The 11587-nt window shown below is 41.5% G+C and overlaps 1 protein-coding gene across 8 annotated transcripts in view; it reads right to left on the bottom strand.

Moving 5' to 3' along the window:
- Positions 1-997: 997 nt before the first annotated feature.
- cpeb3 (cytoplasmic polyadenylation element binding protein 3) overlaps positions 998-11587 on the bottom strand; it is a 49088-nt gene continuing 38498 nt past the window's right edge. For all 8 annotated transcript variants that reach the window (XM_030442028.1, XM_030442032.1, XM_030442026.1 and 5 more), the window contains 3 exons: positions 11292-11406; positions 10618-10799; positions 998-8384 (listed from right to left, as the gene is read on the bottom strand). In XM_030442028.1, coding sequence (XP_030297888.1) covers positions 8157-8384; positions 10618-10799; positions 11292-11406 — 525 coding nt within the window. In that variant the 3' untranslated portion in view covers positions 998-8156. The remainder of the gene's footprint in view (positions 8385-10617; positions 10800-11291; positions 11407-11587) is intronic.

Genomic DNA, 11587 nt, shown 5'->3' with positions numbered 1-11587 from the left:
TAAGTGGACATTTAATGGAAGCAACGAGAAGCCAAAATAATTACTTTTTTTTAAATTAAACTCCCCCTCCTCCCTTGTGTAATCACTTGATAATTCATACTCAAATTTCAGTATTGCGTAATACCAACAAATATTGAACTATGACTTTAATTATTTCTTTGATCGAAGAAAAAAAAAATCACGTTTTACAATTTTTAAATGTTTCAGATTCACCATTAAAGGTGCGCGATTAACTTTCAAGTCAGTGGTTGTAAACATTTGAGCAAACTGGCTTTTATTTTTGAATTACATTGTGGTTAAAAACAAACCACGAAGTCTTGCAGTTTAAAAAGGAATACATAACCAAAATAGGTCCGTGGTGCACCTTTTTTAAAGATGAAGTCAAGAATGCAAGTTCACTGGGTCTTTTATCTGAGATCACTATACGTGATCATGTGAATGACAGTTTAATCTGACAGGACAGCCTGTGATAACCATCTGTGGTCCAGATGTGCAAGTTTGTAGGTCAGAATTTGACTTGATTTGAAATTGAATCTTGGATACTTGAATTTTCTTTCTGAATTCTGAACATTGGGTCACTTTTAAAATGATCATGTAAAATATTTCAGTGTCCTCACATGATTCTGTTCTTGCAGCCTTACTCTGCTTCCACCAAAGCTGTACAACTTGGCAAACTGCATCTGCCGATTGAAGATGCTGCTGTTTGATGGAAAGTTTCAGAACTGCTCCTAAATGGACTTCGTGGGGGAGATCTTTTTTTTTTTTTTTCAAATACAGAACCAGTTCATTTATAGATGTGTTTTCTGCCTCAGCGGGTCTGAAGAATGAATCCATTAAACTGAGCGGACAGATGTGTGAATGCAAAGACGGTGAGTCGCCAATGGCAGAATGCAAGTTAGTACTGATGAGCTCTGTTTTTTCTAAAGGTTCGGTGCATTAACGGGACAGAGTTGATGGAGAGGGAGAAGATTGCCATGCCAAAGACCACAAGGTTTCACAGCGTCATACAACTACGTTTAATAAGATTTGCTTATTAGTACAGAAAAAGGAAAAATTAAGGTGGGAACTACAAACTCTGAAGCAGTAGTAAGCATTAGCAGCATTGAGCTCCATGTTTTCAAATCACAGTTATACTGCAAAAAAGTTCAGACCAAGTCAACAATCTCATAAAAGCCTCGTCAAGATAGAACCAGTGTTCAAGTCAGGAAATTTTTTTAAAACCTAGAAAATAAAAGCACAGATGCCGTACGGAGGGGAAAAAAAGTACATTTTTAAATTAGTGGGATGTTTTGTGGAAAAAAAAGCACACTACTAATCTTTTTTTTTTTCTTCATCTACTTTTGAGATCACAACATGACGAGACCTACAGTGTTTACCTACCCAGAGAAACGCCCATGAAGCAGAAGTGAATATACAGGATACTATCCAAGTCTAGTTTACATGAAATACATACGTATATCTATAGAGAGGAATATATAAAATGGTTGCCATCATCCAAATCATCGACTTTTTTTCATTTGCACATACACTTTGTGTTATAGTTCAGGTATAAATGGTTCTGTTCAGTGAAAGAGAAACTGGAGAGGAAAAAAAAGGGGGGGGGGGGGGGGCGAGAGATAGATAAATACTCGGTGGTATGGTGGTGAATAACACTGACGAAGTATGGGACTATTTAAAAGACACGAGGGGGGTTGGTATTAGCATCAGCCGTATAAACTGGTAGAAAAGGCCGGCCAGAAACAACATTCTCACATGAGCTCTGGAGTCTCTTTTCTTTTTGGATAATGACAGAAGAGCATGGGACGTCACACAGCTTCAGCCTATAATAAAATAAAATGAATACAATTGTTTGACATTTTTGGGAAATGGTTTGCTGTCTTATTAAGTGTTTGGTGATCAGCGTTGCTCTCATGTCAGCACAGTAAATGTGAAGCTGGAGCCATAAAGCTAAACTTGGCATCAAAACAATGGCAGCCAGCCAGGTTCTTTCTACACAAAGATATCACTAGTTAACATTTTACATCTTGTTTGTCTAATTCCTACAAAAACAAAACCGTAAAGTGACACACTGAGGTATTACAGGGGTTATATGATGGACTGATTTTTGGACTAAACTTCAGGAAGTCACTGCTCCCGGCCAATAAATAGCCTAGTCCGGCAAATAACACCTAACACTTAAACGTGTCAGTTGTACACTTTTTTGTTTCTGTTTTGATTATAACACAGAGATATGTGTTCATTAGTGAGCTTCAGAGGAGCTATAAGCTAGATTTTGTTGCGTTTGGACAGTCAGGCCAGCTGTTTACCAGTTTCCTGCCTTAATGCTAAGCTAACTGGCAGCTGGCTTCGTATTGGCTAGATTCGAGCCTGGTATCCATCTTCTCATCCAACTCTTTGCAAGAAAGCAAGCAAGAGGGTGGCTACCACTCACATATCTGTCCATTAAATAGCCAAAGCCAGCGACCAATTATGGATAAGGAAGGGGGTGGTAGCTAGCCTCGCTGTGTCCAAGAATTTGTCTCAAAGTTCACAAATTAACATGTTCTATCTCTCTGATCTGAACACAATGTTCACATAGTTCTATGACAGGGTTACGTACCAGACTACTTCTTGGCGGGGTGTTAATGCTAGGCTAAGCTAACACTCCTGGCTATAGCTTTACACATACTGTACAGTCATGTGAGTGGTGTCAATTGTCTCTTCCTACTCTTTTAAGCAGTTATGCTACTGATAGAGGGTAAGTACCAATCTCATGTCTCTCTGTTAAATATTGACCTACAAATAATGACAAATTATCTTAGCTTAGCATATAGACTGGAAGCTGTATGATAGCTAGCCCAGCAGTGTCCAAAAATGTGTCTACCAGCAACTCTGAAGGCGACAAAAGAGCACCTTTTATCTTGTATTTTTTAAGTGTAAAAACTACAAGCTTTGGGTTTATGAGAGGGTCACATGCCGTGCTAATTCTTGGCAGGGTGTTTATGCTAGGCTAAGTTAACAATCCCCTGGCTATACAGCTTTACATATTCTTTGCAATATTTTTGAATGGCGACAATCTTCTCATCTAACTCTTGGCAATCAGACATGCGATATAGGGTACCTACCAATGTCACGTCTCTGTTAAATACTGAGCGACACACTATGACCAGTGAACTTAGCTTAGCATAAAGACTGGAAGCCCGGCTACGTCCAACAAATCTAAAGATGTCAAATGATCACATTTTATCTTGTTTCTTTAACACCTTTAGTTTTATGAGAGGGTTAGGCCTACATGCCTGACTAGTTAATGGCGTTAATGCTATGCTAAGCTAACATTTTCCAAGCTAGCCATAGAGCGTTATACTGTACAGTCATGTGAGCGGTGTCAGTCTTCTCAACCAACTCTTGGCAAGAACACGTATTAAGTGTTTTTCCCAAAAAGTCAAAACTAGTCTTTTAGAAGATCAGCAGGGGAAAATGCACGGTTGAAAAAAATATCCAAGTACAGAAACAAACCAAAAGTTGGGGGGGGGGGGGACAAAAAACACTTTTGACAATTGTGATGAAAAATTACCATTCTACAGCGGTACATGCTCTTACCAAACGTATAGCATATTACACAGTTCATCTCTACATTTACATTCATACTTAAATACAATCACACTGGCGCACTCTGCAGGGACCGAACCTACGAGAAAGAGGAGGAGTGTGACGTGGCTGTTTGTTTCTGAAGAGCTGTGTGTGAGGAACAGGAGGGGGTTACTGTAGAGTTGGTGCTAATCGTGGCCGGCTAAAAGCAATGTAAATGGTCAGCGGTGTCGTCCATCTTCCACAATTACATCACAACATACTGCATGTATGCTCCATTCTGCCATTTTTATTTTATTGCCCATTCATTTGTTTACATTGCGAATCACTTAAACATCACCAACCACCAATCTGTTGTTTGTGAGTAGTTTTTTTTTTTTTATCTCCGTAGATAATTTTCACACTAATGTAAGCAACATCAGCGAGTTAACACATAAAGCTTAGCATTTCAAGAATCGAGACACTTTAGTAACAATATTACAAAGTTGTTGTGTTTTTTTTTTCAGCTTCAAAAAAATGAAAAAAGTGAACAAACGAAAAAAATAAACTTTTAAAGAATTAGCATCATAAAATTAATTTATTCCAAGTAAAAATACAAAATAATATTAATGACATTGACCAGATATGAAAGTCTCCCCCAGAAATAACTATTAATGGTTGAGAAATAAGTCTGTAAAGAAAAAATACGAAATAAAAATGAAAATATGTAAATATGTTTAAATTCTTTTCTTTTTTAGCAAAACTTTCTAAAAATAATGAAAATTTCTCAGTACAAAGGCTACATTACTACTGGAAGGTACTAGCAGGTAGAGTAGGTAAATACACAGTAGAAAATGATTTTAGTGAATCACAATGCTTGCAATGAAAATAATTCTGCAATAAAGATTTATGCCTCTTTTTCTTGTTTTCTTCTTTTCTACAAACAGTACAAACAGTATTGCACATTACAACAAAGAATCAAGGTTCTTAGCCTTAAAAAATGGGACTAATTCAAGTCTTGCGTGAATAGAAGGCCACCAGTCAATTGATGCACCTTTGGGGGCTTTCGATCAAGTTACAGGTGAAAACACTTGTGTCTGTTTTTGTGTTAAAAATAACATTCTCGTCTCTCTCTACCTCCGGCCGTTCAGCGACTCTCGCAAAGTCTCCTTTTCATTGTTTTTTTCTTCTCCCAAAACGACGTCAGGCTAACAAAATCAGGGTCGCGTTGCTTTTTTACAAAAACAAAAAAGGGAGCACATACTTTTAGGAAACATAAAAAACTTCTCTTAAAAAAATAATGAACAGAAGATCTCTTTCACAACTCTGGTCAGCATAGTAAATGATTGATTATAAATATACAAAAACGTGGGAAATATGTTCAGTTTTTCTCTCTGAGCACCTGATAGTTTTTTTCTTTTCTTCCTAAAGAGCTCTTCTCTGATGTTTCGACCAATTTGTGACCAGTGGGACACTCACCCCCAACCTCCACTGTGATAAAGTAGACCGTACTCTCGCTAACTACGTCATTATATTAGTTATAAAGCTCTAGCTCCTTCAGTTGTTGTCTTTTTCAAAAAAATAAATTCTTAAAATAAAAGCAAATAAGCATGATAAAAATAAAAAATCAACCATCTGTTAAATCATTTCTCTCGAAGAATTAAATTAATATATATTTTTTTTCATCTGAATAAACTTACTTAGAAAATATCAGTTTCTCTCCTAATATATTTCAAAATTGAGGTATTGCAAAAGATCTTGTCAGTCAGAAAGCACGCTTTTATCGTCTTTTTTTTTTTTGTCTTTTAACAAAAAGAACTGCTGACCGTCGAAAACTGTTCAGATACAAAGAGTAGTGCATAACAAATATCTATCATAGAGAAGGAACAAACATAGAAAACCTGTCTGGGTGGGGAAAGAAATGTCACAAAAACACCCAGAATTCACTTTCATAGGGATACGTATTATTACTCATGGTTAGCCTCGTGGTTTTTTTTTTTTCTATCAGTAAAAAAGTATCTTCTGCTTTAGTTTCAATTCGTTTTTTTTTTCCTTGGACAACAAAAACATCTATCCTAAAGCAAAACAAAAAAAACAAAAACAAAAAAAGAACCAAACAGTTTGCGACTAAAACGAGAAAGAGGAGAGGGACTGCGGGGCGCCAGCACGGGACAATCACAACTCACGGACAGGAAAAGAAAAAGGGGAGGGGGGAGGGACGACACACATTAACTTGCAATGATGCAGGATCCTGTTCGGATTGTCCACAAAACTGCTAAAACCAGTGTAACTTGGCCGCCCACCCCTGACCCCGAACCAGAGCCGCCCTGTCTTCAGCAGCCAATACTTAAATTTCATTGCATTCAAAACCACCTTCCCCTCTTCCCCCACCCACCCCGTCCTGTTTGCACTGCGCACTAGAACCTTTTGATACAAAACTAAAAAGATATATATGTCCACCATTTTTTTTTTTTTTTTAGCAGGTCCATTACTTCAAGCTTTGCAGGAAAAAAAAAAAAAAACATCTGGATAAATATGGTAACCCCAGCTTGCACATCTGTATCTTCTGGTTCCCACCCCAGCCACCCACAACCAGTCCAGCCCCGCCCCACCCCACCCCACCCCAGCCATGTAGTGAGAGCATGTGCAGCGCTCAGTTAATCAACCTCAAGTCTCCAGTAGCTTCAATGTTTCATTTTGTTACTCCCCCCCCCCCCCACACACACACACCCAGATTCTTCTTCCCATCTGCCCTCTCTCCTCATCTAATCCACTGCACCACTGCAGGCCGTGCGAGCGGCGGCCTCCTCTGTGTCTGTTAAAAGTCGAACACGTGAGCTCTTTGGTTGCATTCAGGGACGTAAACGTGCGCTTATTGTCGACGGTGGGCCAACTAAAAAAAAAACAAACCAAAAAAACCCTCAGTTCTCAGTTTTTAAGCTCACATTGTTGCGTCTTCTCTTCGGATCAGACTCTGTAGGCGTCTGTTTGTGTGCGTAAGAAAGACAGCCGTCCATGTGTGTGTGTGTGTGTCCGTGTGTCCGTGTGTGTGTCGAGAGGCTTCTGTGTATACTGGTGCAAGTGTGTACAAGAGAACATATATACGTCTGCATACACTAGTTATGAAGTTTCACAGGACTTCTATGTCGGACATTAACGACAGTTAAAGCGAATCACAGTTCTAGGCATACTCAGACCTAACTACATACGGTATAAAAAATTGCACAATTATATCAACAATCACTGCAAAAAAGTACTTCACCTATCATAGACAGTTTTAAATGGTAATCCTACATTTAATTTGATTTGTGATTATTAAGGTTGTTTTTTTCCCCCCGTCGTCTGGATGTGTTCACTGCCCGTTTTGTGCAGGACGCGTCTGCGGCGGCCGACCGGCGACGCAGAGCCGCCGCGATTTCCTACTACCAGTCCTCCCTGCCTCTGTCCAGTTCCGTGCGAGTCGAATGTACGTCTGTAGTGTGTTGTGCAAACATGGGCAGAATCGAATAGTAGACATGATACTGAAAAATTCTATTGCATGCAGCAACCTGATTGAAATAAACATGCAGTTAGGGGCGACCCACCCCGACCCCCCACAAAAGGTAGCCATCGTTGTCTAGGGGCGCCCCCTCCCCCTGTGATAGCTCGTCACTCCTCTCGATCGGTTATTATTTTACACCCTAGCCTGAATAAAGTACGTATGGTATCTGTTTATACCATGGATTTAGCAGCAAAGCTATTGCAGCATTACATTTACATAACACTAAAAAATAATGTTATTATAAAAATAAAGACCTAGAAATCGAAAGCAAACTAATCCGATTGCGTGTATGAGGTATTAATATTTTCAGAGTCAAAATTGAGTGCGAATATAGCCGTGGTATTTTTACTCTGGGCGATACGGGCCCACACTACTGGATAGTTGTTAAATGTTGCTACATCTTATGCCACCTATTTAAATTTTCTGTATGCTTAAATTTAATTTTGCCTTTGGTAATGACTTTTTTTTTTTTTTTTACTAGGGGCAATATAATTACAGCTTTTCAAAATAAGTGCATGCTCCTTTTACATAAAATTTAAATTATCTATATATGTATAGATAGGTACAAAACAAAAAATATATACTTTTTAAATATTTGTGTGGTCCCACCTCTGTGTCAGTACGGGGGGGTCCAACAGGACGTACCACACCACCCAGTCAACAGAACGGGGAACTGAAAGTAGCCAGGTGTCTAACATACCATCCTGTGTGTGTGTTTCTGTGTGTGTGTGTGTGTGTGTGTGTTTGTGTTTCGTAAGATTTTGTGCCAAAGTGCAAATTCTAAGCTGATAGACTTTCGCATTTCATTTCCCCGCAATGCTTCATCAGAGGGGAACACTAGACAATGAGTTCAGAGCCATGTGGTATGAAGACAGTCCCATGGGTTTGACGGTATCCTTTTTGCTTTTTTCATGAGGTGTTTGTGGGGAGCAGGGTGGAGTAGCTGGGGCTGTGGTGGAGGGAGGGGGGTTTGCAGCGCTGTCCCGGCCTGTAGGGTAGGAGGGGTGCAGGAGGTGTTCCGGGGCTCGGGTGTGGGTTCACCGGGGCAGGGCTGATTGGTGACGCCCCCTCAGCTCCAGCGGAAGGACACGTGTCGAGGGCGGTCACCCCCCTCCTTCACCAGTGGCTTGTGAAACTCTCGGCCGGCCCGCGAGTGGATGCTGGCCCAGCAGTACTCGCAGTAGTACTGCAGGCAGGTGACGTTGGCACAGAAGAAGGGGGCGAACTTCCCCCCGCAGCGTGCCCCCTGGCACTCATCACACATCTGGTCGTCCAGGACATACGGCTTCACCTCCACCTGTGGAGACGGAGGACGAGAGGTGGCGCCTAGTTTATTCACAGTCACTGAGTTAGACCACCGGTTCTTACACTTTCTCTGTCATCCCACAATATTTATCAATCATTAGCAATAACTGGGGATCCAAGCTGAATCTTAGTAAAATAAAGCGAATACTTCTGTTCACACAATCACATTCATTCAACTTTGGGGTTCTGGGTCATCCACAGCCCCCTGCAGTCGCTCCACCTCTGAGTTTGAGAGCCACTGCACTATATAAACATGGATCCTGCCCTGAATGGGCACTTTTGTAGCCAGTAAGCAGCTCTCTCAGCTGCTGGCATTAGGTGAAAGGTTTGTCTCTGTGCAGGACTAAGCATAGTTATGGTAAAATTTGCTGTCCACATTTAAGTATTGTGTTCTCATATCCACTCTTAAAGGTCCAGTATTTTGGATTAAGGGGGGTTTATTTGCAGAAGTTAAACATAATATTGATAATTTAACACTATAATTATGTTTTCATTAGTGTATCATAAAGAAGAATTGGGTGCTCTTCCAAAGAGGCTGCCATTTTGTATTGGCATGTTTCTACAGTAGCCAAGAATGGACAAATTCACCAATCCCAAGTTAGCTAGCCAGTTAGCTCTCGTTTAACTAACACTGGCTAACCTATGATCCCCCAGTGACATCTTTTAACTATTTTGTAAACTTGTTTTTCCTTTCAGTGTAGAGTATGTTTAACATTAAACAGGGAATGTTGACTGTTTAGCAGCCACTGTAGTTCTCTTATACAATTTAAAGGGTGGAGGACTACTCACTTGGTTGTAATCTGCTACCTTACTGCTAGATGCAACTGAATTCTACATACTAGACCTTTAAAACAATCCGATTCTTCCCAAAAGAAGTAAAATGATTTCATTGAGATAGGTATTCCAACTGATATAAGACAATGACATTTGAATAGGATGGATTGTCTAACTGGTGTCCTCCTCCTGTTTATGTGGGACATATACACTGTAAGACAAACACAAACAGGATGTAAATATGCTAAAATAACAGCTATGTTTCTCCACGGATGTTCACCCCTTCAGGCTGTTCTCCACAGACCCCCCATGCGAGGCAATCTTTGTGCAATTCTCTCAAAATATAACCGGGCTAGATTGAGGCAGGTATCCTCCCGTCTAGCAGTGAAATGAGTTTGACCACTAAGCCTGGAGACAAGAAATGAGAACTCAGTCGCCATGGAGATGCCTCGGTGCATGAGTAGGCAGGGGTGGATGCTAACCTTGTTATAGCGTGGCCACAAAATGAAAGGTTATCAAATGCTTCGACTGTAGGAGAGCGTCCCTCTTAGTTCAACTCTGCAACAACTGCAGTGCAATATCCACGAGACAAATGAGGAGCGCTGCCACGCTATTAAACACCAATATCCACTGAGCAGACACGAAGCTGACCAGAGGGTAATGAGCTTCTGTGTCCCATCATCAAGAGCCATTTACTGTTAATGGAATTGTGGACACTGATGGCGAGAAATGGGGAAATTAGAGAGGAAAGTGGCAAAAAGAGGCAGCCTTGTTCCACACCACAACTTCACACTTTCAAGGATGTTTCCCACTTTCTGCAGCAGATGTAGATTCTTCACCTTCATCTGTCTGTCAGCATAAATCATTTTAAATTATGATGTGAGGATATTTGCAGCTTTAAATTAAAAATCCTCGCCTGCTTTCCTGAGTGATATCTTCTTTAACTTGTTTTATTTGCATTTCACTCGGCCCCAGTCACAATAATGACACCCTAAACCCCCACTGAAGATCGATGATGATAGCTGAGGTGGGGCGGACTGCCCCGCCCTGCAGAGGCTCGGCTTCCTGGCTGACACCCAGTCTCTCTTGGTCACGATCTGTCCCGCTGCAATTGGCCGACGTGCCTAAAATAAGCAGGCTGCAGCTCAGCCCAAGTGGATATGCATGTATAGGGAAACTACTATAATTAAACCAACCCTCTGTGTCTGCAACTTGAAACATCTGTCGGGACTCCGGCAGCAAAAGGCTGTAGTGATTGCACAGCCTGGGCCTGGTCTTCCGTTATTGTAGGCTGTGCAGTTGGCTGAAAACCCGTCTATAATGAAAGCTCTGAAACATGGGAGAGGGCTCAGGCAGAGTTCAGCTCTGCAGCATGCCATAGGAATGACTGTGAAAACCTCAGCTGTGGTGGAGAGGAAGGATATGTGAATGAAGCGCATGAACCCACTCACCCTTTTGTCGATGTCATTGTGCTGCAGCTGAACGAAGCGAGCGCTGATGGCAGCAATGTAGCTCTGCTGATTGGAGAAGGCCACGCGGCCTGCTCCCTTTGGGTATTTGAGCTCTGGGTCAGTGTCGATGCCGGCGTAGCAAACACCTCCGTACAGCCGGTCCATGATCATAGCCAGCTCCACTGGAGAGAAGAAGAAAAGGAAAGAGGGAGGATGATTAGTGCTACAGTCGGGCCCCTTGGGAGTTCTGGGCTTTTCTTTTGTCCTCATATTGAAAGCCCTCAGCCTTTCTTAAAAAACTTAGCGAAAGATTTAACGTGAACTTTTGTGATTGACGCTTTTAATACCTGATGTAAAAATCTACCCTACTCCACTATTCATCAGAGCAGCGGTCTCAAACTGCTGGTATAATTAGTGGGGGTCATATTGCAGACAAGCCAGCGATGTTTATCCCAAGAACAGAAGGACTGAGCCTTCCATTACACCATGAATTCTTAACATGACGACCACTTGGCAAGCTTCCTGGAAACCCAAGTAGAGGATTGCTTTCTCAGAGGGAGAACTTTCATTATAGCCTCCAGGCAGTGTACTTCATGCCAGCCTACATTATGAAGCCAATTTAGAGGCTTTTGGGGGATTGCAAAAAAAATATTCCATTCATATTAGTTGGTTACCTGCACGCAGGGGCCGCGGCACACCCCCTACAAAGATGGTCTTGCGGGGGTCCAGAGGCTGGGAGCCATCCATGACAAAGTCGCTGTCGCTCAGGTTCCAGGGACGGATCTGGACCTGCGTAAGACAGAAGGAAAAATATGGTCATTTAGGTGGCAAGGTGTGGCATACTTCCTGTACATGTATTAACCATGCTGGCAGTGTGGCTCTACGGAGGACAACTGGCCTGCAACAGTATCACCCAGTTGCAAGTTAACAACTACAGTCTACATCCACCGAGTCAGACCCAGTACTGATT

Source organism: Sparus aurata, chromosome 15, assembly GCF_900880675.1.
Source record: "Sparus aurata chromosome 15, fSpaAur1.1, whole genome shotgun sequence".
Lineage (NCBI taxonomy): Eukaryota > Metazoa > Chordata > Actinopteri > Spariformes > Sparidae > Sparus > Sparus aurata.
This window is presented reverse-complemented; position numbering and strand designations above follow the sequence as displayed.